The sequence below is a fragment of the Lontra canadensis genome, unplaced genomic scaffold (assembly GCF_010015895.1).
Source record: "Lontra canadensis isolate GAN:19392208 unplaced genomic scaffold, GSC_riverotter_1.0 scaffold154, whole genome shotgun sequence".
NCBI lineage: Eukaryota > Metazoa > Chordata > Mammalia > Carnivora > Mustelidae > Lontra > Lontra canadensis.
In genome coordinates, this window is record NW_022631148.1 from 1,918,245 (window position 1) to 1,933,464 (window position 15,220).

At 36.4% G+C, this 15,220-nt stretch overlaps 2 protein-coding genes across 2 annotated transcripts; both read left to right on the forward strand.

Moving 5' to 3' along the window:
• The first annotated feature begins 1,140 nt into the window (after positions 1–1,140).
• On the forward strand, positions 1,141–2,052 carry LOC116859391 (olfactory receptor 4C12-like). Its single transcript, XM_032844617.1, has one exon. The coding sequence runs from the start codon at positions 1,141–1,143 to the stop codon at positions 2,050–2,052; it is 912 nt and encodes a 303-aa protein (XP_032700508.1).
• Positions 2,053–11,299: 9,247 nt separating this feature from the next.
• LOC116859344 (olfactory receptor 4A47) lies at positions 11,300–12,235 on the forward strand. Its single transcript, XM_032844565.1, has one exon. It carries the CDS (start codon positions 11,306–11,308, stop codon positions 12,233–12,235), a length of 930 nt encoding a protein of 309 aa, XP_032700456.1. The 5' UTR covers positions 11,300–11,305.
• Positions 12,236–15,220: the final 2,985 nt, after the last annotated feature.

Below are 15,220 nucleotides of genomic sequence, written 5' to 3' on the forward strand. Positions count from 1 at the left end.
AATAAAATCATATTAGCAACAACAGTAAATTTAAAATTATTTAACCTCACAACACTCCTAAATACAAATACATTTAGTCCCTACTTACACAGATGAAAAAAATTGAGGCACAAAGAGATAAAATAAATTGATGTATAGTTAGGGGTGCATCCCAGATTCCAAGCTGTCTTTGGATTTTAAACCCATTTCTCTTTGCTCTTTTTCCTTCATTTCTGTCCCTCTTTCCTTTGCCTCTTGTTTATCTTCTCCCTTTCTCAGAGAATGCTTTATGAGTGTTTACTTTTTGGGAATACAAAAATGAGTAAGATTACAATTTCAGTAAGGCACATTTTTGCCTTCAAGGAAACACCCTGTTGAAGAAAAAGAGATGAGTAGGAGATAATGTGGCCAGTACTCTAAGGGCCATTTACCACCTTCTCTGATATTGGGAGGTGCTAGCAACACCGTTTTTAGTCCTGAGGAAGCCGAGAAGCTACCAAACAGAGAAAGTAGGAAAAAAAATATGGCTTGTGAAAGATTTTTATATGTCTTTGAGTCTTTTCATTTGACCTCAATTAGAACAAATTAGATTTTTCACTGGTAAACATGTCCAGCAATGTTGGAGGTAAAATAGGTAAATCTTTGGGTATAAGTGAAGGTACCACATGTATGGCTATATCATGGATTGGTTCTTCCATATTGTTGCATGATATTTTTATGATTTTAAATGTTATACATTTTTGTTGTACAAAATTAAAACAAGGAGTTCCTGGGTGGCTCAGTTGGTTAAGTCTTTGACTCTTGTTTTCAGCTTAGGTCATAATTTCAGGGTCCTGGGATTGAACCTGCCCTGGGTGTGGAGCCTGCTTAAGATTCTCTCTCTCCCTCTGCCCACTTGTGCTGTCTCTTTCTCTGTCTCTCTCTGTCAAAAAAAAAAAAATCAGGAAATTATAAAGAACAAAAAAATACCACCTATATTGTTATTTGTAAGAATATAAGAAAATGAGACCGTTGATAGAGCTTTGTGCTTGTTTTTGCCTTCTGTAAAACTAGAAAAAATAAGGCACTCCATGAATATTTATTTATTAGGTAAAGATGTCTTTATTGAGGATGGGTGTGACTTTCTTTTCAGGGAAGTCGCTTGTCGCCTAAACTGAATTGATGGAGAAGGTGAATAATGTGACAGAATTCATCCTCCTGGGCTTGACTCAAAATGTGGACCTTCAGAAATTCTCATTCGTTGTGTTTTTAATTGTCTACTTGGTCACCTTGGGAGGCAACTTACTCATCATGATCACCATCAGCACCAACAGGGCCCTGGAAACTCCCATGTACTTCTTCCTGTGTTACTTATCTCTTATAGATGGCTGCTGTTCTACCTCCATGACCCCTAAAATGCTTGCTGACACTCTTACTGTGAGAAAAATAATCTCTTTTAGGGGATGTATGACTCAAGTCTTTGCTGAGCATTTTTTTGGTGCTGCTGAGATTATCCTTCTCACAGTGATGGCCTATGATCGCTATGTGGCCATCTGCAAACCCTTGCACTATACAACCATCATGAGTCAACAGGTGTGTAGCCTCCTTGTGGGAGTGGCCTGGGCTGGAGCCTTTGTCCATGCAACCATTCAGATCTTCTTCACAGTCTGGCTGCCCTTCTGTGGCCCCAATATCATAGATCATTTCATGTGTGACTTAAACCCTTTGTTGAAACTCATCTGCACGGACACTCATATCCTCGGTCTCTTTGTTGCTGCCAATAGTGGGTTCATCTGTTTGTTAAACTTCCTCCTTTTGGTGGTCTCCTATGTAGTCATTTTGCACTCCTTAAGGACCTATAGCTTGGAGGGGAGGCGAAAAGCCCTCTCTACCTGTATCTCTCACATCACCGTAGTAATTTTATTCTTTGTGCCCTGCATATTTGTGTATCTGCGTCCAGTGATCACCTTTTCCATTGATAAAGCTGTGGCTGTGTTTTATACCATGATAACTCCCATGTTAAACCCTTTAATCTATACCTTGAGAAATTCAGAGGTGAAAAGTGCTATAAAGAAGCTCTGGATCAAAAGTTGACTTCAGTGGAGAAATAATCACAATGGTGATTTGTGATAAAATGGCTTTATCTTTTAAACAGGAAAGAGAAAATATAATGTGTATGGTTCAGGGCCAAGTGAACACTATAAGTAAAAGTATTTTGATGTTGGCATATAAATTCTCTGAGGAAAGGCCCTGGCAGGAAATTATGATTTAAAAATATCCCATTTAGATTATTTATGGCCCATTTAGTTGTCAAACTTTGATTACTTTCAGAATCAGTTGGAATTCTTATTAAAATGCACATTTCCAGGATACAGGCTCTAGAGATTTTAATTCAGTGGGACTGTTCCTGGATTGGCATATTTGCATTTTAAACAAATTATGCAGATGTTTCTAAGCAGGTGATGTATACATACACTTAGAGCAATACTGCTTTAGATTATGTTTGCATCATTGGCCTATTAACGGATCACCTTGTTAAAGCATTTCCTGGGAACTATCTTTCATAGCAGATGCTATGAGCCTCATGAAACTCAATTCTTCATAAGTCATGCAATGCAAGATCTCTACCTTTGCCAAAAATGTAGTATTCTGTGAAGGTATAAAAGCTTTCTGTATTCTTTATCTTCACTTTCCATACTTTTGAATCTTTTGCTACATCTGGTCTGATTCTCTCTTTTCCTCTTTTACATCCAAAGAGAAGATCTACTATTCTCGCTGGATTATTTGGACCAAAATTCATTGCTATTGTAATACGAACTAGTCATTTACATTGGGAACATTCTTTTCATGATTTTGCTATGTGAAGGAGATTTTATATGCACATTTGGAGGAATGGGTTTAGTATATCACGATCATTAAGAGAATAGTTCTAAGTAAGATAGTTCTGAGATCAAAACCTAGTTTTGCCACATACAGTGTGAATTTTGCAAATCATAACTTCTTTGAGTTAAAGGATTGTGTTAGAGATATTACCAGGATTAATAAATAATTCTTGTGAATCTCTTATTACCAATAAATTCTTGATAACTGTTAGCTATTATGAAATTTATTACTGGAATCTCTATAACATTACAGAATTTCTTAATCTATTTTTAAGCATTAGAATGGATAATACATAGTTTCTTTGTACCTTCTGTGAGGAATAATACTTGGAGCTCACTGGCCTTGTAAAATTCTTGGGGCTGGAATGTTTCCCAACATCCTTGGCCATTACTTTCCCACAATCTCCTGTTTTTCTCATTTCCATTGTCCTTATGCTTCCTAGGCCTTGGGGTGATCCATTTATGGGTATGATTTTCTTCTGATGAGTCTGAATTGAAGGGCCAAAGAAATAGTTTTATTATAGACCTGAGGTTGACAATAGTAGGCAACTGCTGTATGAATGGAATTAAGTGAGATATTTGTTTAGAGAAGGTGGTGTGGTGGTGCAATGTTATTTTAGCTTTCTATAACATTTTTTAATTTGTAAAAATGGTAATAATAATAATACTTATTTCATAATATTTTGGGATATTTATGTAGGCTTATATATGTTAAGTGCTTATGAAAGTTCCTGGCACATAGTATACATTAAAAAAGTATGTTTAGAAGGGAAAAAAATCCTGGTGTTGGCCCTACTCTTAATATGGACAGATTTTTGCTTATATCTCTTGAACTTGCAAGACCCTCATAATGTCTGGGTCAGGACCTCTATGGATCTTGCTTTTGTCCCTGTCTTTTAGGTGAAAAAGACAGCTCCTTGTATGACCAATACTATGTCAGATAACTTTTCCCTTGAACTTTACATAAGAGTGTTATTGACTTTTAGGTTATCATTCAGCCTCTGAAAGTTAGTGCTAGTGGCAGTTTTGGGTGATGTGGAGTAAACAGAATTAGTAGTGAATTCTGTCTTATTAAGTTTTTGTTACATGTGAATTTCATCAACTCTCAGGATTTTATTTTAATCTTAGTTCACACGGACAGTGAAATGGTAATACATTTTTCATACTATAGTTTTAAGCATTAGATGAGACATTGTATCTGAAATATCCAGGACAATGCTTGTCACTCAATTACTTAATAAATGTCATTGTCTTTGTTGCTCCCTCACTAATTTGTTTGTGTTCTATTTCTATCTGACTTAAAAAAACCCCTCTGATTTATACATGTTATTCAGTTCCATGTAGATATTTCTGTTAAGAGATCATGAGGCACTTCAAAATTCTGAGAGTAAAGCCTGCAAAATTACACAAGATGGATGAGATTCACTCTAAAAAATTCACCTTAAAAATGTGAATGTATCCAAACTTACAATTAGGTTAAGGAAGATACCAAAATTTAATACACTTTTTATGACAAATAAAAATCTGTAGTACAATAATTAGTAATTATAGTAAAAGTGATTCCCTACTTATTACAATTTGGCTGATGCTACAAAGGCAAGTTACTGTTTAATCCCCTAAGATCTCTATGAAATAGGTAATGTTATTCCTGCTTTCTAGAAGAACTGAAGTGTGGAAAATTTCAATAATTTACAGTAGGTCACACTAGAAAATGCCTAAGATGGGATTTAGAACTTGCACTCTTAAACACTGTGATGTACCTCATAACAATGACAGATCACATTAACACTTTCTAGTGGAGGGAAATAGGCAATAAGCAAGTTAACATATATAAAAAATGTTACATTTAAGGAAAAAAGTGCTTAAAAATTGAAGGATGTGATGTGATAGTGAATCAGAAGGCAGGGTCCCTCTCCAAGTTTTGTGTTCAAGAAAGACCTCAAAGCAAGAATTTATAGTGTTTATCTGTGTTTAGGCATGAGAGACAGTGAGCTGAAAGGTCACAAGTAAAACCACTAGAGAGGAGTTTCTGTATGTAGAAGAGGATTTCTATCTGACATGGGTGAGTGTCATTAACTACTCTCTTCTGACTCGGAGATCACCTTAACCTTACAATTATTTCAGTGATAATTAAAATGAATATGAAGTGAGGTGAGCCTTGGTGGCTCAACGGTTAAGCATCTGCCCTCGGATCAGGTCATGATCCCAGGGTCCTGGGATCGAATCTCATGTCAGACTCTGTTCAGCGGGGAGCCTGCTTCTTCCTTTCCCTCTACCTCTTCCCTCCTGCTTGTTCTCTCTCTCTCACTCTCCTCACAAGCTCTCTCTCTTTCAAATAAATAAATAAAATCATTTAAAAAATCAGGATAAGTGAAATAAAACAACTGTACTCAAGCAGTGACCTTTCCCCAGAACTTGTGTGTGCTTCCTGGCAGATGCTTTCTTTGGTGGACTTGGTATAGTCAATGACATTGATCTCCACTTTGCCTCTTCATGGCTTCTTTAATCTCTACAATTTTTTCCCATGTGAAAGCATTTGCTTAAATGGTACATTTCCGTACAGTTGTCCCACTCAAGCACATCTCTTTGACCCTATCATTTTATTTTCTCCCTTGTTCACTACTCCAGCTGCAATGGCCTCATTTTTGCCTTTAGGCCTTTGAACTAGTTCTTTATTCCCCAGTGATCTTCCTCTAGACATTCCTATGCCTGGGTCATTATCCCCACTCAGTCTGCAACTCAACTGTCACCTCGTTAGAGGTCTTCTTTAACCACCATGTAAAGCCACTCTCTATCTCCCTGAGTTACTTTGTCACATCACTCACAATTTCTCTATAGCATCTTCACCATCTGATTATCTGATTTACTCATTTATTCTCTCTCTCTTCCAATTAGTATGTAAGTTCCACGAAAGTAGATGCATTGGCTGTTTTGTTCACTACTGTATTTCCAGCAACTAGAGGAGATTTGACACATAGTAAATACTTCCTACATGCTTACTGAATAAAAGGCCATCATCTCCACTTAACTCCCTTAAGAATAAATGCATTTTTAAAAGGTACCCTTGTTAACTGGAAGCTCCTGAAATTGGTGACTTTTCATTCTTGGTGATAAATTGAAATGGAGAATTTTACATCAGTTAGTAGATCAGCTGGGGTTCTTAGCTAATGATGCAGAATCTCTGTAGCTAACTTAAGTAGAAGGGATATATAATATGCAATTAAATAACTTATGGCTATTTGGAAGAGTGGGAATCACAGATTCTAGGCTGAGCTATCAGGAAGTGCTCGCAGAAGCACAGCTGACTGGACTGGCATGCTAAGGGAGCTACTGCCTGTCCTGTAATCAGGATCACCCAGCCCTGTGATGGTACATACATTACTGACCTCAGAGCCACTCTGATGCTTGGAACCACCTAGCCCTAGATAACTGACTTCCAATCCAAGACTTGCACACATACTGTTGGTTGACATCACATGCCTGCACCAAAGTGGCAGGGTGACAGGGAAAGCAAATGAGGTTCTTTGGATTTTACATTGGAAAGTGGATAATATTTTGGAAACTAACATGTGCAGGATGCTTATAAGAGATTTTTGGGCAGCCACACACTCTGGATGTGCACAGTGGAAGATGGGAAGTCACAAAATGGATTTCATTTCTCCCGTAGTTTTTAATTTCCACAGAATTTAAGGGTGTCCCAGTCTCTGTCCTACATCTAGGGGGAAGAGCAGAAATAAAGGACCACAAGGAAGCTGAGAGCAGGAAAATTGTTGATACCATATAGTTATTCATATCATTTATTTTTCCCAAATAGCTGCTGTGCTTGGTTGTGGTTAGTGCTAAAGTAGAAACACAAATGGACAGCATGGTCCTTCACCTTGTTCATTAGCATAGTGTAACATTTGATGCAGTGGCACTTCCCAAATACCTCTTCTGCCCTAACTTTGAGCTGTTTATTCGGAAGAAGATTTCCTCAATAAGAAACAAAAATGCTTGTCTTACTTTAGTGACCCTAATCCTTTAAAAAAAATCACCCCCAAATATATTGTGTACTACCATGCATCAAGCACTTTGCATACATTATATCATCCAGTCATTCTAATTTCTGGAAGTACATACTATACTCTTAAAGCTAAAAAATGAGGCTTAGAGATATTTAAAATAAGGTTCTCAAAGTTATGCTATTATAATTAAGACTAACTAATCCTGGTCACCTCTCCCCAACATATTTGGGATTCTGTTTAAAATCCACAATGGCTAAGTTCAAAATGGTACACTCATTCCATCTTCCCTCATATCTCTGTCTGTTTGGACCTTGGCACTTAATGCAGGTCCCCAGGCCGTCCAGCTTATCCACATGCACTTACATGCTTCCTCTTCCTGGACACACATCACCTTAAAAAACTAATAAACTTTATTTTTAGGAATGTTTTCAGCTTCTGGTTATTTGAGAAGAAAGTACAGAGAGTTCCTGTATAATCCTTGTTCCCACACATGCAAATTTCTCCCACTATGGACCTCTCATATGACAGTGGTACATTTGTTACAACTGATGAACTTATATTGAAACATTACTATCACACAAAGTCCATATTTTGTATTAGGGTTCTCTCCTGGTGCTGTACATTCTATGGTTTTGGACACATGTATAATGACATGTACCCACCAGTAGTATCATAAAGAGTAGTTTCATGGCCCCAAAAATGCTCTGTGCATTGCCTGTTCATTCTTCCCTCTCTCCTAACTCCTTGATAGCCACTGATATTTTCACTGTGTCCATAGTTTTCCATATTTCCATAGTTTCCACAATTTCATGTCATTGGAATCATTCAGTATGTAGCCTTTTGAGATTGGCTTCTTTCACTTAGTAATACACATTTGAGTCTCATCTATGTATTTTCCTGACTTATTAGCTCATTCTTTTAGAGCTGAATAATATTTATTGTCTGGATGTACCACAGCTTGTTTATCCACTCATCTACCAAAGGGTGTCTTGGTTGCTTTCATGTTTTGACAATTATGAATAAAGTTGCTAGAAACATCCAGTATAGGTTTTTTTTCTTCTCAACTTGATTAAAATATAACTGACATATAATATTTTATAAGTTTAACATGTACAATGAGATTTGGTATACATACATATTGTGAAATTATTACCACAAAAAGGTAGGTTAAAACATTGGTCACCTCACATAATTACTTTTTTTGGGTGAGAATGTTTAAGATCTACTCTCAAATATATAACACAGTATTGTTAACTATGTTACCATACTAATTATTAGATACCCAGACTTTATTCATCTTAAGCTGGAAGTTTGTAGTTTTTGATCAACATCTTGCCCTTTCCCTATTTCCAGCTCCTGGCAACCAATGCTCTACTCTGGTTCTGAGTTTGACTTTTCTTCTTCACTTTTGAGGGATAATACACAGAGCACAGAAATTTTGGTTGGTGTTTGTTTTTTCTCTCAACATTAAATACTTTACTCCATTCACTTATTTCCTCCGTGGTTTCTGAGGAGAAGCTAGATATAACCCTTGCCTCTGCTCCTTGTGGTGGTCCCAAACTACTGATAGTGATGATGTTGTCCAGGAATGCCTGTGGCACTCACCTGGGCCCATATTACTTGTAGTAAGTCCCCACAGACATTTCCCCTGCTGAGGTGTTGTGGCTGGACTGGCTCTTGTGGTTCTTATTATGATTGCAGGATACACTTGACTGCAGTAGAAATGATCAGGGAACTTTAAGGTATGATTTATTAAGCACTAGTCCCGGAGGGTGCATGGCATATCTGAGTGCCACACTGCAGGTTGCAAGTAAAGAGAGCAGGAGAGCACAGTCCTGGTCCTCTGCCTTTATTAGGGTCTGGAGGTGGTGGGGAAGTATCTAGGGTTTCGTGGGTTCAGTCTTTATTGGCTAAAGTATAAGAGTGGGAATTAGAGCATGGAAAAGGAGAAGCAGGGTCGTTCAAGTGGTCATTTATTGAAGTTACCCAGGGCTTTCTGAAAGAGGGAACTTCATGAATGGAGGTGACTTAATTCCTTATCCTGTTGCTTTGCTAGTAGCTGTGTCATAAGCTGGCAATATGTTTATTCACGACGGATGCCTTTTGAAGTGGATGCTTTGGCAATCAAAAACTTAATGTCAAGCACTTACACTACAAGAGCTTAATATCAGATACTCACCCTTCTACAGGTAAGAACTTTTATCCTCTGGCTGCTTTCATAATTTGAAAATTTATTTTGATTTTCTGAAGTTTGATTATGACATACATCTATATGGTGTTTTGTTTGTTTGGCATTCATCTTATGAGGTATTCTCTGAGCTTCCAGAGACTTGGGTTCAACATTAATTTTGGGGAAAATTCTCAGTCTTTTACTTCAAATACTGCTTCTGTTTTTTTCACTTTTTTCTTCTTTTCCTGGTATTCCCACTACATGTATGTTACCCCATGGATAGTTGTCCCACCTTTTTTGCATAATCTGTTCTGGTTTCTTTTTCTGGGACTGTATAGTTCAGCAGTAATTCTTGTCCAACTTCTCTGTAATGTAATAGGTCTGAAAGTATCCTTACATATAGATGCTCTTTTAAATTTTTTAAATTTGGGGGAAAATCACAGTGAATAAAATAAAGCAAGAGTCAGTCTTGGACATACTCCCAATTGTATGACTCGATGATATATCTGGTTAGAAGGTGAAAAATGACCTGTGATATTTGTCTTTACTGGGGATAAGACACTATTCTCTTCAGGACTGTTACAACTCTTTCAGGAGGAGATTTCATGAATGTCCTCTCAAGATCTCAGTCCAATTAGTTTTGCCATACTAACAGAATAAGATGGCTCCAAAATGTGGATGGTGATTTTTCTTTTCTGAGGGTACTAAAAATAAGTTCGTTTCTAGGGAACAATTTCCCCTTTGAAAGAGCCTATTATTGACTTCTTGTGTTACATAGGTTTGCCTGCCTTGATAAATTACCCTAATATTTTTATAATAATTATATTATCATATAATTTATTAATAATGTGGAATATTTTTTTTTCTGTTTGCATCATGGAATTCCTTTTAAATAGATCTACAATAAATAATAACAATTTTCTGATGTACTTAGAGGCCTCTGTGTAGAAAATGGACATACATAGTCATGTGAAGCCAAAAATATCCTTAAGGACTAATGCAGCTTTTTGTCCTTGGTAGTGACACCAAATGGAAGAGACATTGCCTTTATAAGTTAGTTAAAAAGTCCTCTTGCTGACTGTGAACAAGTCTTCAAAAAGTAAGCCATTGAGGGGGTAATAGTGGAAGCCAGGTTTTTCAATTGTGTGAATTATTTTATTATGCAGGAAATTCTTATAAATAAATAAATTCTTATAAACTTGATTTTATAAGAATTGAAAAGTTGGAAAGTTCTTTGGAATCACAGGAGATCTGAGGTCAATTGAAGTTAGTTTTTAATTCCATCTCTGTTACTGAAGGGTGTATGACTTTGAGAAAATTAAGTATTTTAAGCCCATTTCTTCAACTATAAAATGGGGATGAAAATACTTGCTACTGTAAAGATAAAATGTGGTACATTAAATGTGATTCTATATAAATGTGCATATATAGATGTAGATATATATATGTATAGGTGTGTATATATTATAAACACACACACAGTGTGTGTATTTTGTACACATATAATGTGATGAAAAATATTTTGTACCATATAATGAGATGGAGGTCATTTAGGAAGGAACAGGCTTATTGTGGAAAATGAAAAGATTATCTTAATAAATAATTAATTGATACCTATTTGGAAATGTCAGTTATGTAATTGTATACAGAGAGCCATTCATAAATTGTTCTCCCACTTTGAATATGTAAGTTACCTTAAGTGATTCTTCACTTGGGAATTACACTTTATGTATGACTTTTTACATGGTGCATCTTTCATGGAATTTCCTTTCCATCTTCTCTTGTTCTTTCATGTCTCCTTCAAAACTCAGCTAAAGCACTGAGTGTTATGTAAACAATGAATCTTGGAACACTACACCAAAAACTAATGATATACTGTATGGTGGCTAACGTAATACAATAAAATAAAAAAAAGGAAAAAAAAAACAACTCAGCTCAAGTACTGCTTTCTCTGGAAGCCTTCCCAGATCCGATGTTGATTTATGTATTCTGGCACAGGGAACCCTTAGTCTACATGAATGTACTTACAGTGACTCTTGTTAAACTGGTATGTAATGATCTGTCCCCTATATAGGAAATCACCAAGAGGAAGAAACCATGTTGTGTTCAACTGGGTGATATCAGTTATGACAGGTTTGACATAAATAGATTTTCCATGTGCATTGTTTATTGAATAAATAAAAAATTAAGTTTATAATATATTAAATGACTTTTCCTTTTTTTTTTTCTTTTAAGGGAAGCTGTTTCTGATAACTTAAATCAGCACCTATAGGAATAGAGAGAGCCAAGGAATGGAACAAAAGAACAACGTTACTGACTTTGTCCTCTTGGGCCTCACACAGAATCCAAAGGAGCAGAAAGTACTTTTTGTTATGTTCTTGCTCTTCTATATTTTGACCATGGTGGGCAACCTGCTCATTGTGGTGACTGTTTCTTTCAGTAAGACCCTGGGATCACCTATGTACTTTTTTCTTGCTAGCTTATCATTTATGGATGTCATTTATTCCTCCTCTATTTCTCCTGAACTGATTTCAAGTTTGTTCTTTGGGGAAAATATCATATCCTTCCAATCTTGTATGACTCAGCTATTTACAGAGCACTTTTTTGGTGGCTCAGAGGTCTTTCTTCTGCTGGTGATGGCCTATGACCGCTATGTGGCCATCTGCAAGCCCTTGCATTACTTGGTGATCATGAGGCAGTGGGTGTGTGTTGTGCTGCTTGTAGTGTCCTGGGTTGGAGGTTTTTTGCATTCAGTAATTCAAGTTAGCACTATTTATAGGCTCCCATTTTGTGGCCCCAATGTCATTGATCATTTTTTTTGTGACATGTACCCCTTATTGAAACTGGTCTGTACTGACACGTATGTCATTGGCCTCTTAGTTGCAGCCAATGGAGGGCTGATCTGCAGTATTGTGTTTGTGCTCTTGCTCATCTCTTACGGTGTCATCTTGTACTCTCTAAAGAATCTTAGTTCAGAAGGGAGGCGGAGAGCCCTCCAGACCTGTGGTTCCCACATCACTGTGGTGGTCTTCTTCTTTGTTCCATGTATTTTCATGTATGTCAGACCTGCTAAGACCTTCCCCGTTGACAAGTCATTGAGTGTGTTTTATACAGTCATAACTCCCATGCTGAACCCATTGATCTACACCCTGAGAAATTCTGAGATGACAAATGCTATGAAGAAGCTCTGGGGAAGAAATATCATATCTTGTAGTAAATGATCACATCTTCCACCATGAAGAGAGTCATTTGGCATTAGGGTTCATTTCCTTAGAATGCAGAGATCTTCTTATATAGGATTCTGACTCTCCTTTCTTCAAAGAATTTCTGATAATTATGATTAAAGAATGGACTAGATGATTGTACTGTAATAAGCTTTCTTCCCTGCTAGAATATAAGGTCTATCATGTCTTCTGTATCACTCCACTTAGAATGGAGTAATGCCTTCATAGCAAGGAATCCATAAATAGGTAATGCATTAGTGAGGAAATTTTTATAAGATTGCACTAAATTTTTTTTAAAGATTTTATTTATTTATTTTACAGACAGAGATCACAAGCAGGCAGAGAGGCAGGCAGAGAGTGAGAGGGGGAAGCAGGATCTCTGCTGAGCAGAGAGCCCCATGTGGGCCTCGATCCCAGGACCCTGAGATCAAGACCTGAGCGGAAGGAAGAGGCTTAACCCACTGAGCCACCCAGGTGCCCTTTTAATTATATTCTTGTCATTTAGTCATTTTATTACACTATTTAAAATATTCAGTCATGGATGGAATGTCCTCCTTGTTAAATTTCAGTTACCTTATATAAGAAAAGTTGAAGTGTAATAGCTAATAATAGCAAAAATGAGAATCTTACAAAATAAGATAAGGTGTAGCATAAATTTCTTACTTATTCCTCAGCATGGTCTCTAGTCCTCTTCCCCAGGGACAGTCACTTCATCGGTTTCTTAAAATTTGTCAGGTAATAATCTTTACAAATGCCTGTACATTTAATTATATGTATGTGCATTTTTTCTGTGTATGTAAATGTTTGCTTTTACTATGCAACATCTTTAAAAATATTTCTTTACTAGTATATTTAAGTTCAATTAATTAACATATAGTATGTCATTAGTTTCAGATGGAGAGTTCAGTTATTCATCAATTGCATATTATACCCAGTGCTCATTACACCATGCCCTGCTTATTGCTTATGCAACATCTTCTTTTCTTTTTAAAATTTTTTTATTATTTTTTTTATTAAAGATTTTTATTTATTTATTTGACAGAGAGAGATCACAAGCAGGCAGAGAGGCAAGCAGAGAGAGAGGGGAAACAGGCTCCCTGCTGAGCAGAGAGCCCAATGTGGGGCTTGATCCCAGGACCCTGAGATCATGACCTGAGCCGAAGGCAGCGGCTTAACCCACTGAGCCACCCAGGCGCCCCTGCAACATCTTCTTTTGAATACACTTTTAATTTTATGATTGTTTTTATATATTTTTTATTTTTGTTTTTAATTGAAATATACTTGACATACTGTCTTAGGTTCAAGTAACATAATGCTCTGACAATTATACAGATGACAGAATGCTCACCGTGATAAGCATAGTCACCATCTGTCACCATACAAAGGTATTAGGACAATATTTACTATATTTCCTATGCTGCACTATACCCTTTGGCTTGAATATTTTATAACTGGAAGTTTGTACCTCTTAATCATCTTCACCTATTTTGCTGGTCCCCTCAACCCCTCGCCTCTTCCAATCATCAGTTTGTTCTCTGTATTTGAGTCTGTTTTTGTTTCTATTTTTTTTATTTTAGATTTTCTGTAGAAGTGAAATCATCTGCAACATTGAAGACATTCCACACCATTCTATACAGATCTAACTCTAGTTTTTCTTGTACTAGGTAATACTGCCTTATAAATATATACTGAAATTAATGTATGCATTTCTCTTTGGATTGTTCCTAAACTTTCAGTATGACAATTTTGCAATACATATATATTTTTGAATATGTGCAAAGATGAGATCCTAGGAGTAGAGTTGTTGCTATCTGTATTTGAGTCAATCAATGGTCACATAGTTAAATCTCATTGTTCACACTTATTGCCAAACTGCCATCCTTGAGGTGGTACTTACAGCTACACTGCTGTATCCGAGAGGCCTTCTATCCACATTCTCAACAACGTGTGCCTATAAATATTTAAGGCATAGAACAATCTGATTAGAAATATTTTATTTCATTTTTATGCTTTAATCAAAATCCTTTTCTTTTAAATCTTCTCATATAATTGAGTTTGAACAATCTGATTAAAATTATTTTATTTCATTTTTATGTCCTTTTTTTCAAAATCCTTTTTGTGTAATTGAGTTTGAGCACCTTGTCATATATTTAGCATGATTTGTATTTTTTTTCCCTGTGGATCATCTATTAAATCTTATTTCATTCAATTGTTGACCTTTCCCATGATGATTTTTAGGAGTCATTTGTGTACTAAAGAAATGATCCTTTTTACTGTTGTATATATAATTATTATTTTTCCGACTTGTGATATTTTTAACTTTTTTATACTAGGTATATGTGATATTTTAACTTTGTATACTACTTTTTTTTATTATGTTCAGTTAGCCAACATGTACATTATTAGTTTTCGATATAGTGTTCAGTGATTCATGAGTTTTGTATAACACTAGTGCTCATCACAACATATGCCCTCCTTAATACCCATCACTGGGCTACCTCATCGCCCCCCCCCCCCAACCTTTCTGTAACCATCAGTTTGTTTCCCAGAGTCCAGAGTCTATATTTTGTCTTACATTATACATTTAATGTTTTTTTGCTTTGTATATATTTTTAAAGATTTTATTTATTTATTTGACAGAGAGAGAGAGAGAGAGGTCACAAGTAGGCAGAGAGGCAGGCAGAGAGAGGGGGAAGCAGGCTCACTGCTGAGCAGAGAGCCCTATGCGGGGCTCCATCCCAGGACCCTGAGATCATGACCTGAGCTGAAGGCAGAGGCTTAACCCACTGAGCCACCCAGGCGCCCCTTTTGCTTCGTATTTTGCTTAGAAAGACTTTCCTTACTTCATTCATGCCAAAATATTCTTCAGCTATTTCTAGCACTTAATTTTTAAGTACTTCTTTTGGTCTTATATTAAAATTGTTGATTCATTGGGAATTTATTGTGATATAGGGATTAACTGGGGATTGAATTTTTTTTTCT